General features: G+C 39.0%; 1 protein-coding gene across 3 annotated transcripts in view; it reads left to right on the top strand.

Moving 5' to 3' along the window:
* tmem104 (transmembrane protein 104) overlaps window positions 1-13,024 on the top strand; it is a 49,213-nt gene extending 36,189 nt beyond the window's left edge. For all 3 annotated transcript variants that reach the window (XM_026916024.3, XM_026916021.3, XM_026916020.3), the window contains one exon: window positions 10,180-13,024. In XM_026916024.3, coding sequence (XP_026771825.1) covers window positions 10,180-10,946 — 767 coding nt within the window. In that variant the 3' untranslated portion in view covers window positions 10,947-13,024. The remainder of the gene's footprint in view (window positions 1-10,179) is intronic.
* Window positions 13,025-15,090: the final 2,066 nt, after the last annotated feature.

Below are 15,090 nucleotides of genomic sequence, written 5' to 3'. Positions count from 1 at the left end.
TTTTTTTTTTTTTTTTTTTTAATTTGCGCGAGATGTGAGCACTGAGAGGAAGAATGGGTTGTGACTGTTGTATAGGTTATTGTTATTGTAAACCGTTTGTTAAATAGTGTGCATAAAGCATTATAGTCAATGCATAGTCATTTAAATAATCAACAAAAATTATTTGTGTTCCTGCTTGAGCTGAGTTGTATACACTATATGACCAAAAGTTTGTTGACACCTGACCATCACACCCATATGTGGGTCTTCCCCAATCTGTTCCCACGAAGTTGGAAGCACATAATTGTATAGGATGTCTACGTATGCGGTAGCATTAAAAGTTCCCTTCACTGGACGAGACCAAACCTTTTCCAGCATGACAATACCCCTGTGCACAATGTGAGGTCTATTAAGACATGGTTTGCCAAGGTTGGAGTGGAAGAACTCGAGTGGCCTTCACAGCCCTGACCTCAACCCCACTGAACACCTTTGGGATGAACTGGAACACCTCCTCATCCAACATCAGTGCCTGACCTCACTAATGCTCTTGTGGCTTAATTGAGCAAATCCCCACAGCCATGCTCCAAAATCTAGTGGAAAGACGTCCTAGAAAAGTGGAGGTTATTAGAACAGCAAAGGGGGACTAAAACTTGAATGGGATGTTCAGTAAGCACATGGGTGTGATTGGTCAGGTGTCCACAAATTTTTGGCCATATAGTGTATTTTTAAGAAGTGAGGTGTATTCAGGCTCATCTTTGTCCTGAGTGGACTGTCACTCACTTGGTGACTGCATGTAACTGCACATCATTCAAAGCACAACAGCAGTGAATCATGGCTCCCATGTGATCACATGTAAATCTGAACATACAAAACTGAATAAAAAATCAGAGCCGATGTTAATTTGCTCATACGTCATTCTCTGGCTACATATTCTACCTCCACTATCGGTTTCGCCTCCCTACTTGGCCTCTGCCCATGATTGATTCAACATGTCACAACGGCAGCCCTCAGTGCCACGCTGGCTAATGATTCAAAATGGCTGCTGCAGAAGTGCTTCATTTCTCAACAGCTCCACTGACACGGGCTGTGCTGCTTCCCGGGATGGATCGCCAGTCTTTTAGACCTCTAGGGGAACGAGAACCGGGGAGGAATAAAGTAGCTGTCATAACTCTGAGGGTTCAGACAACACTTTAACCAGATCCTAGAGTCAAAGAGCAGTCTTCATGCAGCGTTTCCTAGTAACCAAATGTTTATGCATCTGTTTGGATGTACATATAGATCAATTTGAGATGAGTATTGGCTAATTACCATTGCATTTATTGCCTACATACATAGCTGCTAATTATGTGAATTAAAAGTCCCACTGTGGGGATACTATACCCTTGTGGGGAAAAATGGTCCTTGCCAAATTATTTCTTAATTACAGATCACAGTTTCATTAAAATAGCTTAATTGTAACATTGCTCTTCCTAAAAATATTCAGAGCACATTTACAGTGCCAGTATGCGATTTAGAAAACAAATGCAGGCTTTCCAAGATCACAGAAACGAACGACCTGTAACACAACACAATTTCCTTCTGTATGTTTATGCTTTGTTACTCATTTATTTGAAACAATATTTGGTCATTTATATGAATGCATTTGATCTGTTCCAAGTTTTACAATTCAAGCGTTAACATTGACCTGGAGCTGTGTGCTTTTTCTTACCAATAAGATCGCTTTCGAAAGAGCCATTACTGCAGAGTGGTTGCCCAGAATTGAATTTTCTCATTCTGCAAGAATGTGTTGTTACCCTACAGCAAGAGGACAGCTGCTGGATTGCTCTTAAGAGTGCTAGCCCAGCTTCAGTCTCCTTCACCCCTTCATTCACCACTCCTTCACATTTTGGAGGTCATTAATGTTGATGAAATATTTATCTCTTCCTAGTATAAGCCAGTAACTAGGTAACATTGTGTGACTGAAATTACTGAAAGTAACAGAGAGTAGATCTTGGCTGAGAGGTATTTGCACATTCTAATAAATTCTAATTTCTAAAGTAACAACTTCCAGAGGGACTTGTATTGCAGACACGCCACGTAAATAGAAAAAAAATGTGTGTAGGTTTTGATATGGTGAAGTTTTTTGTGAGGATTTATGAAAGGTGTTTCCAGTGTCAGCTCTTTGTAACGGTCAGAAATAAAGCTGTTTCTTTAACATGGGAGAGTCTTTGGGGCAGAGGGCTTTGCAGCTTCTTGGTAACACGCGAAGCTGTGTGTTCTTTTTTTCTTATTAACTTAATAAGAGAGAAAAAGAGAAGCTAATTTGTCTTGTGGACATTCCACAACACAAAATGTAACTATACATGGAAAAAGGAAGGCATGTTCTTTAATAAATAAAAAGTGTTAGCATTGATGAATTGCTGTGGGATAAGAAGAAAAAAAACACTTCGATATGTGCTGTGATTATTTTCCTGTAACCTCACATCCCATTTCAAATGATATGAAAATAAGTTTGTTCAAGTGTAATCTAATGAGTGTAATAAATTTACACTGAGATGTATTTATTCAGATATTTCTTTATTTTGGAATGCACCTGCCTTTCTAAGCCCAAACTCACTGGTACTTATGTGTTCATGTGGTGGATGTTACCTTTAGCCTCCTTAGAGTCTGACAGAGTGAATCTTTTCTTCTATAATCCTCTGTGCTCTTAGTCATTATTCACAGCAGACAGCAGGACAGGCCCAGACCCCCTTGTGTGCGTCTCCAGTCACCCGTAATACTCTGTGAAAAACACCATGGATGGTCATGTTTTGTGTCGGATAAGAAGCTCTAAGCTCTGTGAACATCAGGGGAGCTACCTGTGTTTTAGCCTTTGTGCCACTTGCTGTTGGCCCTGCCATAGTGTCATGACCTCATCTGCTACTCAGTGGAGAAAAACATCCTACTACATGCTGGAAGTTACACTGCAAATTGCTGTACAGTTATTCTTTATCCTCTGGGGAGTTGTAAAGCCAGGAACCCTTAAACGTCTTGAACACACTTAACCTTTTTTGGCCACCCCAAACCCTGTCCATCTTTAAAAATATATAAATCAACTTTCTAAGCAAGAACACACATACCTTTTTCCTAAAATTTAAAAGGAGCTTTATACACAGTATTTAACATCCAATCACCGCAGTCTGTTCTTCGTCTCAGTGCTGTTTAAAGAGAGCGATGATTATCGGCTCTCATCTCTAGCAGTGACATATTAGTGTGTAAGAGAGGGGTTTGGGTTGAGACGTACAGATTTAATTGATATTAAGTGATGCGAGTCAAGAGCGCCTGGAGACAGGGTCTTGATTACTGGATGAGGATTAATCAGCCCATCCTGCTTCCTAAAGGAGGTTAGAGGGCTTTCCAGAGGCATTTTATTACTGTTACTGCTGTTTACTTGCAGGAGGCTTGGTAAACAGATCGCAGTTAAACACTGGTGTAATTCATGTAATGAGTCTGTAATAGCAGTGTGGAGAGATTGTATTGGAAATGTACCCAGGAGTCGATTTATGGCTTTCTGGAACATTTGAAATGTAACACATCCAAAACGCATATGCACGGTGATAAGCTTAATTAATCTTTCATGTTAACATAGTGCTCAGGTGACCAGATTGTCTTAATAATGCTTGTGAACGTTAAACATTTGTCAGACTTAGTGTTATTGCCAGTATAGCATAGACCAGCATTGTGAGTCACTATAACTTCAGGCTTCTCTGAAATATAGCCATACTTTAATGAACACCTCAAAGCAATGAGGCAGCTCGAAGAAAACTGGCCTCAAGGAAAATGTATTGGTCAATTTTATTCAGCAGAGTACTGCACTTGGCGTCTACACTGGCCAGTGAGTACTGCAGAGAAATTTGTATTTGCTTAACATACCTCAACATCATTTCCTCATTTAGCTCCCTTAGCCTTCAGAATAACAAACGAGCAGGAAAATAATTTTGCCTCTCAATTGTATGGATTCTGTCTCAGAATAAACGCTTTGTAACTAGGTGCAGTGTGGAAGCTTGAAAACAAGACGCTTCTGATGCCGTGTATTTTTTTTGGTTTGGCTTTATAGTGATACCTATTTTCTTCCCTTAATGGCTTCCTCTCTAAACTTTGATTTCCTCTGGGCAGTAATTTGGGGTTGATTAGAACGAAGCATTCAGATGTGTGCAATTCTGTACAGCTCAGTCAATATCGGCTCAATAGATCGTAACTAAGCCTTTAATCACCACTGCTGACGTCGATTTCACTGTCCTCTTTACTGAGCTGTCTTCCTTTGTTTCCTTGTCTGGAGCTGTAGGTAAGAAGGTGAGGACTGGGACAAAAGCCAACACTGTGCTTCTTATAGTCTTTTACAAGTATTTTACATAGTCAGATTTTATGTTCTCGTTTCGTCATTGTTTAGTCTTTTGATAAATATAAACTGATTTCCTCTACAATGGATGGAATGACTTCAGAGCTCTCCTCAGGCAGACTATGCAGTGTATTGTTCCTGAAACAAGACAGAAAGACTACCATTGTCATTTGAAGTGTTTAAGCCTTTTTTTTTTTAACACTGTCTCCTGCAGAGAGGAGTTCTTTAAAAGATCAATGGACCTGTTCATGGATGTTATTCTCCAAAAATTATAACACACATTTCTGACTGATTTCCTGATGTCTGAATTATCTGTTGATGAAATTAGGGAGTGCCATCAAAATGAAGTTGGTGCCAGATCCGTCCATACGGAGTTTTAGTAGTGCTTGGGGGGCACCCTTTAGGCTCTGCTAACGTCAGTCGTTTCATTTGCAAAGCACGCAGAATAAAGTAACCCTCTCACTGGGGGGTTGTTAAAGTATTCTTCACAAGGCCTTTGCAATTTTTTATTTCTGTTCATAAATCAGCTGTGCAGCTGGACTGATAACAGGTTCATGGACATGATATGTAGCTGGTTGACACCTGTCCAATGTAGTCAGCGCTTACTTCTCTCCTATAAGCCATGGTTGCTTACAGAAATGTTGAATCTACCGCCAAAGAACAGTTAATCATCCCTGCTTGTATGGTCCAGAGGAGTGTGGGTCGATCAAGTGAATTTTAAGTTTTCTTCTGTAGCTGACAGTTGATTTATGGTAAGAGCGATTATAGGGTGAGTGAGTTAAAAGCCTGTGTCTTTCAGAAAAACTCTCATTTTTAAAAGCTTTATGTAGACTATAAATAAAAAATGCATTATCTCTTATTTGATATTGTTATACAGACTATGTATATTTAAATGGATGTCGACACAAACTCACTTCCACTATAATTTTCAGCCTGAGTGATGGGGAATGACAAAATGCATCTTCTAACACTTCTCACATCTCCCACTAGAGATCAGTGGCACTGCTCATTAAGATGGAGGAATGCCTAAGTGTGTTACAGCTGCCAGAATAATCCTTTTAGCTCACTTCTGCCTGCCTACACCCTTCCCAGGACCTCCTCAGCGTTAGACTTTTTGTTTCCTTTGCCATTCAGCTGCATACAGTCACTGTACAGTATAACACTTCTAACACAACACTAGTTGATTTCCATGACTGAAAAACACTGCATATTGCTAAAATGCCAACCCCTCAATCCTGGTAAGCAGTGCTAGTTTTGCATTAAAAAAACATGCAGTGGCTCAACTGTCGGCTCGTTTATGTGTCTAGCTGCATGGTTCAGAGAGGTACAGACTTTATGGCACTCAGGGTTAACAGTTCAAACCTGGCCGCCTACACTGGTGTCAGATACAGACACATCAAGATGAATAAGACTCGAAAACATAAATACCAGTGGCATTTTCTTCACTCGTCAACAAGCTCACGGGGGGGAATTCGGGCTGCGTGATGAATCACTTGGCAGCGTGTTCGTAGACAGAATCACATTTCAGTGCTAACCAATGGAGGCCTCTGTGGTGAAGGTTAAGCATCTGTACAGTGGACTCTCATGGTGGAATGGCATTTGTATTAAACATGCCCTTGATTCTGTGACTGTTGCTCTTTAGTCTGTCACTGTTAATATAGGAAGAATGTGTCTTAATGGTGCCTGTGTTTTGCTACAGTGTGTACTCTTGAATGCTCGGACAATAAAACTACAAAAAAGTAATGCCCTGTATAACCTCTTGTTAGTGCATGGCTTTGTGGCAGGACAGCCTCTAAAACATGGCTCAGTCATGCAATGCATTTGTACAGTATTTATCAATTAATTTATTACTTACATAATTTGAGAAAAGATGCTAAATTCTACCTTTCTTTGTCACTTGAGTGGTACTTTTAAGGATACTTGTAGTATGTTTCTTATACTGAGAAATGTGAATAAAATATGTATTTTTAAAAATTATTTAGTTACATAATGGGACCTTAATGACCAGTGTTATACCTTTTAATTAGCTTTTACTGAAAGTACACTACATGCACCACTCCAGGTTAAAGACATGAACTAAAAGTACAAAATAAGAGTACCATCCTAGGAACTGTGCAGTCCAGCAGTGTGTACTACCAGAAGGACATTTAAGCATGTATGTGTCCATTTCAGATCTTTCTGCTTGGTGTCACATGTCTTCACCAGCTCAGACAGAGCATAATTACCTTCTGCCAATATGACAACACCTCCAGTGCCAACTAGAAAATTTCATCTCTATATAGGTCGTTTAGAGGTTGGTCCCAATGCCCAGAACATCACCATGTACACTGCGCTCATGTCATTGTTTGCCTTTCACACTGTGCAAATGTGATGCCTTTCATGCAAACTTGCAGTGATATCATCATATGGCACTCAGTCATGCTTACTGATTATTATTATAGAGAACCTGCATAAATGTGGCCTAATCTAATATAGTAGCTAGGGTCTTTACTCAACCACAGTGAATTCAACCTCACTGTCTACTGCAGTGGTGATGAACATAAAAGCAAGATAATTTAATTTAAAATAATTAAATAAACAAATAAAAAGACTAATATGATAATGATATGATATTATTGCATGAATAGTCAACATTGTTATTCACATTAGTCACTTAAATTTTGGCTTACTTTAACAATATGGCTTCTGTTCTTATTATTTAGCAGCTTATAAATATCACTTGATCCTCAGCTCTGCATACAGTCCTATGCAACTACTTTGTGGAAATGAAGTTGCCCTCTCTGAAAATCTGAAACGATAGCTAGTTAGAAAGCTAGAAAGCTTTTTGTAGCTGAACTTAAACTGAACTGAAACTGGAATTTCTTCCTGAGAGGCTGAAATATTACAATATAAGCCAATACAATTAAACTAAGAGTGATGCTACTTAATACCGCATAGCATTCTTGTTAACATATTGGTGGGTCATGTGACTCACCAGTATGTTATCTTATGTATTTTATTGTGTTGTTAAATGTCATCTGTGAATAGTGTGAGTAGAGAAATTAGGAAATAATTGCTTAACTTTTCTGATGGTCAGTTACGAAAGTAAAAAAAAAAAGGGCAATTTTTTATGATGAAGACCAGGATTTATAGAGGATTGTGACATTTTCTTTCTGTGCACATTGTTCTTACTACTTCTTCATTTTTTTATTTTTAGACTCATTTTTAATGGCTAGTGTTTTTTGTAATTCAAATGAGGACATTGGCATTTGCCTGTTTCTTGGAGAAAGCGGGTTGACGGGCTCCTCATTTATTTCTACGCTTTCTTGCTCAGGAGGCTCACCATCATGCTGTAACACTGTTCACATTGCTCTCATTTTTTTGTCAGAGTACATTTTGTCCTCGTAATTGGAATGTTCATTTTATTCCCATGGCATACATTAAACTGTCACAGCCATAGCGCACTGCTCCTGATTTATTTATTGACTATTGGAAGACTTCTCCCCTGTCCAGTGAAACCTAGACCTTAGACTCTACACAGGGATGTGAACAGACTGTCCTTACACTAGCCTCTACTTTAGGCCATGTGTTGCTAGGACCCAATTAATTTTCCCTGCCAAAAATGATGCTTTGCTCTTGCTGATTGAGCCCAAATGCATTGTGAGAGATCTCCTACAAGGACAAGAGAATCTGTCCCCTTCCAGGCAAGGTGGGCGATGCATCATGCATCCTAAAGAAGTGAGGGCGCGGTGGAGGAGGAGGGCTGTGACTAATTCCCCCTGTAATGGTGTGATTGAGCAGTGAGAGGTGAAAAGCCTGCACTCAACACTCCGTAACAAGAATGCCAAGCCTGCTTTGTTGTCCCTTAGAGAGTCAAGGACCCTGGAAGTCACCGATGATGCATTAATTCTTATCGATTAGATGTGGCCTTTCTGCTCACGCCTGGACACTAGGATTGGGTGGGCTTTAGCACTTAATTTATGTGGTGGACATGTCCACTGCTGAGCAACAACTGGGTGGTGTCTTTGAAATTACAGGTGAGCTGTACTATCGTTTGTACAGTAGATCAGTATCACATCAACAACAGCCCTTAAATATATTCGTATAACATATAAATATATATATTTATATATATATAAATAACATAAATATATGTTTTTTTTTTTTATCTGAATGCAGAAATGTATTGAATATATAACACCTATAAAACAGAGCAGACTGTTCATTCATTACAAAAAAATAAAATAAGTTTTCCAAATTATGGTTATACTTGCATAAGTATTCACTCCCCTTGAACCTTTCCACATTCTATAGTGTTACAACCTTGAACTGAAACGGATTTAAAGATTAGGGTAAATTGGAATTATACGCCAATAATTTTTTCGGCAGCAGTGTTTATGGCTTTAAGATATTACTCTGTTTTGAAGAGTTTTCCAAGTGGAATAACTAGAGACTAGCTGACTAGCTGTTTTTTTTTTGTTTGTTTGTTTGTTTGTTTGTTTGGTTTTTTTAATCTTTCAATTCAACAAAGGTCCACAAGACAATTTATTTTAGAACACAGATTCTAAATTCATTTGGTGGGTCGGGATAAACCTTTATTGGGACTGTTGCAGCCGCGGTCCGCGTGTTTGACCCTGGTTTGGATAGAAGTAGCAGTTTTTCACAAGCTAACAGCTCTGTTCTTTTCACTTAGTGGTTATCCATGCAAGGAGCAGTGTATTTGGGAGTTACTCCATTTTTAGTGTTTCAACAGTTAAACTCAAGTCTTGCAACAAAAATCAAGGTTTCAAGAGGACAGGAGTTAACTTGAACTTGAATTCATATCGCCTACATGGCATAGCAACCGTCCATCTATTTCACACTGCATGTGCTACCATTTTGATAATGTGCTTTATGTTTATTAAAGAACTAATGCCCATATGTACAGCCATGTCAGTAAAACATGGAGAATGGGGACAGTTGACATTGTGCCAACTGTAATTACAAAACCATGAGGCAGTGAACACACAGCATTTGGATCACTTTCCTAGTTGTCCATGAGTATAATTTTTAGTTGATTTTAAATAAAGTTTACAGTTTATAAAAATGGAAGTGTGGGATTTAAACACATCTCTGTGGAGTTCTTCACTTATGAGCACAAGATGACATATAAAAAAAAACAGCACAGGTTTGAGTATTTCAGAAACTGCTGATCTCCTGGGATTTTCATACACAACAGTCTCTAGAGTATACAGAGAATGGTGTGAAAAAAAAAAAACCTCCAGTGAGCTGCTGTTCTGAAATCTGCTGTTCTGTTCAGAAATGTTTTGTTGATTAGAGAGGTCAGAGGAGAATGGCCACACTGGTTTGAGCTGACAGGAAGGCTATGGTAACCACTCTTTACAACCGTGGTGAGCAGAAAAGCATCTCAGAATGCAGAACACATTGAACCTTGAGGCAGATGGGCCACGTAGGGTTCTACTCCTATCAGCCAAAAACAGGAATCTGAAGCTACATTGGGCACAGACTCACCAAACCTGGGCATCTGAAGATAGGAGAAAGACTAGGAAATGTTTTTCCTTCAACTGTCCTGTTTTGGTGACCCTTCAGGGCCACTGTCAAAGTTACTGAGATCACATTCCCCCACCCCCACTTCTGATGTTTGATATGAACATTAACTGAAGCTCTTGAACTCTATCTGCATTATTTTATTCATTGTGCTGCTGCTGCATGATTGGCTGAATGAATTGCATGAATGAGCAGGTGTGCGGGTGTTCCTAATAAAGTAGTTTTTGAGTCTACATGTACTTATATATGACAGTTATATAAATAATGTATATAGCATTGTCTAAAAGACAGCCTTTTGATCTCTGTTTATCTTTCAGCTTTCACCATGATGATAATCCTGGCGCTGATCCGCATCTCAAAGGGCCACGGTGAGGGCCATCCTCAGGTGGCGCAGCTCAGCGGAGTTCCCAACCTCTTTGGCGTATGTGTGTACTCCTTCATGTGCCAGCATTCGCTGCCCTCTCTGATAACGCCTATCTCAGACAAACGGAGGGTGACCATGCTGCTAACGGTGGATTACGTGCTCATCCTGGCCTTCTACAGTCTGCTTTCCTTTACAGCCATCTTCTGCTTCGACAGCTCGCTGCTGCGAGACATGTACACGCTAAACTTCACCGATAACTGTGACGTGCTGGGTGTGGCCGCCCTCCGCTACTTTTTAGGACTATTCCCCGTCTTCACCATCAGCACGAACTTCCCTATAATCGCAGTCACGCTGCGCAACAACTGGAAGACGCTCTTCCATCGAGATGGAGGTACCTACCCATGGGTAGTGGACCGCATTGTGTTTCCCTTGATTACCTTGGTGCCACCTATTGTGGTGGCATTTTGTACTCATGATCTAGAGTCTCTTGTAGGCATCACTGGAGCTTACGCAGGCACAGGCATTCAGTACATCATTCCTGCTGCCCTGGTGTTCTTTAGTCGGCGCCACCTAGAGCCTGTGTTTGGAAGGGATGTGCAGAATAAGCACAGGTCTCCATTCCATCACACATTCTGGGTCATATTTGTGGTGATCTGGGCGATTTCTTGTCTGATGTTTGTCACAGCTAATATCATACTGACAGCAGAAAACAAGAACTAAGCCATGCATTTTACATTTATAAGTATTTTCAGTATATTTTTTGTTTTATACTGTAATTAAAGCTGTACAGGTTTGTTACATGAGTAATCGCTCTCTTACACACTAAGAAGCAACTGGTTTTTGTTTAACTTGGTTGAATATGGAAAGGTAGCAAAATTGGGTTTAATTCAACATAAAAATGAATACTTTTCTTGACGAGTCTGTGAGAGGACTCTTTAAAGTCTTTTTGGACTGTAGGTTAATTTGAGCTTTAATCTGCTTAAGACACTTATTAAGTGGCAGTTCAATTTGCACTGCAACAATTTTCAGCTTTTACAAACCTCAGTCAGGCTTCTGACATCAACACTATTTTATTTTTACTTTTATTTTGAGGGACCTTTTTTTTTTTTTTTTCTGGTCACAATTACAAACAAAATGTTAGCTATAATAGTCAGGTTTAAAAAAAATAAGAATACTAATCCTGACAATTGGTCTCTCTCTCTCTCTCTCTCTCTCTCTCTCTCTCTCTCTCTCCCCCCCTCTCTGTTTTTTTCTGGGGTTTTTTTTCCCTTCCTTTTTTTTTAAACCAAAACGAAACAGCCACATGCACCTTAGCATGGGCCGAGAGCTGTGGCAGGAGCAAAGCAAATCAGGGATAATTAGTCTTTCATGGCTGGCATTTTTAACATTCCTAACTTGTGTGTCCTCATGTGTCCTCACCGGTGAATCACGATTTGGGTTCTACAGCATGGCTGAAGGATTTACAGAGAGCTGCAGTTTAGTCTAGACCCCTCAAGCAGACTGCTGCAGGCAGTGAGACGCTTCCACGCTCGCACCATGTTCATTTATTCTAAACACAACCTGGGGTTCCTGATTGGAGCCTGCGTGGTTGGGTTTGGACATGTATACAGGACATACATAGAGTACTGAGATAGCTGTCTGTTTAAAAGTACTGCACCTTATGTCTTCATGTTCACTGTGTGGCTTTAGTGTTTTATCATTGTACTCCTTGCTTGAATAAACTTCCAATCCAAATGTATATATGACATCTTTTAATCTTGCCTTGAACAATTTTGTCTTGATCATGTTTTTTGTTTCACGTTTCATATTCACTATTCGTCAAATGTTTGGGGACATCTTTCTTTTTTTTCTTGAGCAATGTTTGTTTTTTACTATCCTCAAACCCACCTCAGAACTGCAGGAGAGATAGTTGGAGAGGAGAGGCTTCAGTCAGGCTTCTCTGAGAGGAGTTGGATTAAAAGGTTTGAGGGCTGTATCCAGTCAGCACTGCAGACCTCTGGAACATAGTGAAAGAGGCACAACAGAGCATTTCTTTCAATGAAATGGTCAGTCCTTACATTTTTAAGTCATTCCATCCCCAAACATTTGACAGGCAGTGGAAGTGGTACCTCAGGATTCCATCAGTTTCTGAGCTTGTGTGCAATTATGTGTCGTAGCTGTTAACACGTCACCATTTCCTTACTTTGATGTCACATTTCTCGTTAAATTTCTTTCCTGGGTTTTCTTCTAAAGCGCTTGAAGGTCTGATCATCGGGGACATGTTTGGTATTGTACAATGACTGCTGCTCTCTGTGAGAGTGCTCTCCTGCTCAAAGAAAAGGCAAAGCAGCCTCAAAAGTGTGACTGCTGTCACCTGCTCGGGCTTTACACCCGTTGCCTTCAGCTCGTATTTATTCAGGCGATGATGATTTTTGAAATTGTCTCTGTGCAGTTCACCTTTTACAGTGAAGAGAAGCAGGGACAGACAGGTGTTTTAATATTGCCGTCCTGATCGTGGACTTTCAGAACTATCTTTGGAGTGCAATAAAAAGGGATTGCAGCTTATAATGCAAATGTTCACGTATAAGTAAATATTTAATTAACAAATGAAGTTCATTAACAGACATGATGTTTAATGCAAAGCATAAAACATTGAAGTGAATAAAAATGTGCCTTTCTCCCAGGGTTTTTGTCTTTATAGGGATATTGTGTGTCTTTGTGTCCTATAAATCCTGTCAGATAACCTGCATGTAAACTACTTCATGTAATAGACAATCAGTGTCTCTACTAAATAAACTTCTTAATTCCTTCTTTGGAAATGTGTGCAGCTTGTACTGTTTCTGTTTATCCTCTCTTTATTTAATAGGCTGTTAGAGAAACTAGTAAAGATATTTGATTTGGTTGGGAAAGGTCACTGGGACGCTGCAGGTAGAATGTACTGCACATTACACTACATCACTTTAAAATGGGTCCAGTCTGTCTCAAACGCACCTCATTTTCCTCTTAGTATTTTATGCAAGTAATGAGATGGGAAGAGGGAAGAGGAAGAATTTCCCCTTAGGCAGATCAGTAAAGTGTCTGCCTGACTGTCTATGTCTCTCTATCTAATCTATCTATATCTATCTGTTATAAATCTCTCTATCTAACTGGTCACTCTTTTTTAATTTCTCACTATCTCTCTATCAAATCTATGTCTGATTAGTCTCTAGCTAATCTATCTAATCTTGTTCTAATCTATATATCTCTCTGATCTATATCTGTCTTATCTATCTCTTTCTAATCTATATCACAAATATAGCAATATAATCTATATCTCTATAATACAGCAGTCTAATTCTAATCTAATCTATCTCTATATCTCTAATCTATATCTGTCTATCTAATATAGTGATCAATCTAATATAGCTATCTAGTCTGTGTTTATCTAATCTATCTCTAATGTATATCTCTCTAGCTAATAAATCTTTATCTAATGGTCTATCTAATACAGCTATCTAATCTATATCAATCTGTCTTTCTCTAATCTGTCACCGTCTAATTTATATCTATTTAATGTCTTTCTCTCCCTCTCTTTATTTTTATATAATACAGCCTCACAATGTAATCATTTGATCATTTTGTAGACTTCCTTTTTTTTTTTTTCTTTTCTTTTTTTGTAGTTAAACACAGCAAATCAATTTTACCACCCACTCTGTTTGAGTATTTTTATAGTATTTTAAAACTATGTTAAATGGCTGTTCGGATCCCATCCGTTCTTTTCATATTTATAACTTTCTGCTTTGTGTGCTCTTTTTTTTGCATGAAGACACTGGCATCTCCCTTAAGCCTGTTACAAAGCTTCACTTTTTATGACTTCACACATCTTTCTTTTTACTGTTAACATAAAACTCCCAGCTGGATTTCATTTCCGTCATGTCTGTGGCAGCATAATTTAATTCCCCCTCTGGCCTTTTGTGCATGTGGGTGTGTGTGTGGAGGCTTGTAATTGGAAATTAAAACTTTGTGCTGCTTAATTTATTCACAGCTTATTTAATTTGCTGTGATTTATGCTGTGTTTTGATGGAAGGCCGAATGGGAAGCCAGCACAACCCACGTAGTCTTACTGGATTGGACTCTGCTGCCTTAATTGAATAAAATGTTTGTGCTTTTATGGATCCTTGTCACACTCTAGTATTCAGTCACATGTTACAGTGAAATAAAGCTGCATTTGGGAAAGCAGCAGCCGTCTATTGGGCCTCCATCACTCCCTTTAGTCTACTCAATTGTGCAGTTTATCTCAATTAAGTTACAAATGCCACAAGGGCAAAACAGAGGCTTTTGACTTTACATGTTTTTGTGCACCACCGAGAATGGAGTCATTTTGCATACAAAGTGTAGGTAAAGGTCAACATGACTTGGCCAAAAATACCCTGCTCTCTTTCCTTTATCAAAGTAATTGACCTCTTAAATGCACAATTTCTAAAGGGTCATTCTCTTAACACGCACCTTCACCTGCTTTAATGCATGTCTTTCTTTTGTTGATTGGATGGGAAAGGAATATTGATTTGTAGCTGCTACACAAACAAGATTTAATACAGTACAGCATGTACTCGTAACACTGCTTACTCAGTCAGGACTTTGTGAATGGTGTTTGCAGCTCATGTGTCATCATAGTAGGTGTTTCAGTACAAATGGTCCTTAGAAGCTCATATTTGAGTAATGAATAATTCTGTTTTACTCATAACTGAGGGGAAAAAAACAGCATCCCTGAATTTGTATCAATAATAATTTAGTCAGTGTGTGTGACAAAACAGGACATGGATATTTTTCTTGTTCTTGTCTTAAAATATTAACAATTTGTTTTAATGGGTACCAATATGATGCCTTCATAACACATTTATAAGCA

Source organism: Pangasianodon hypophthalmus, chromosome 13, assembly GCF_027358585.1.
Source record: "Pangasianodon hypophthalmus isolate fPanHyp1 chromosome 13, fPanHyp1.pri, whole genome shotgun sequence".
Taxonomy (NCBI): Eukaryota; Metazoa; Chordata; class Actinopteri; order Siluriformes; family Pangasiidae; genus Pangasianodon; species Pangasianodon hypophthalmus.
The sequence above is the reverse complement of the archived record's forward strand: the minus strand, read 5'-3'. Positions and strand labels throughout refer to the sequence as shown.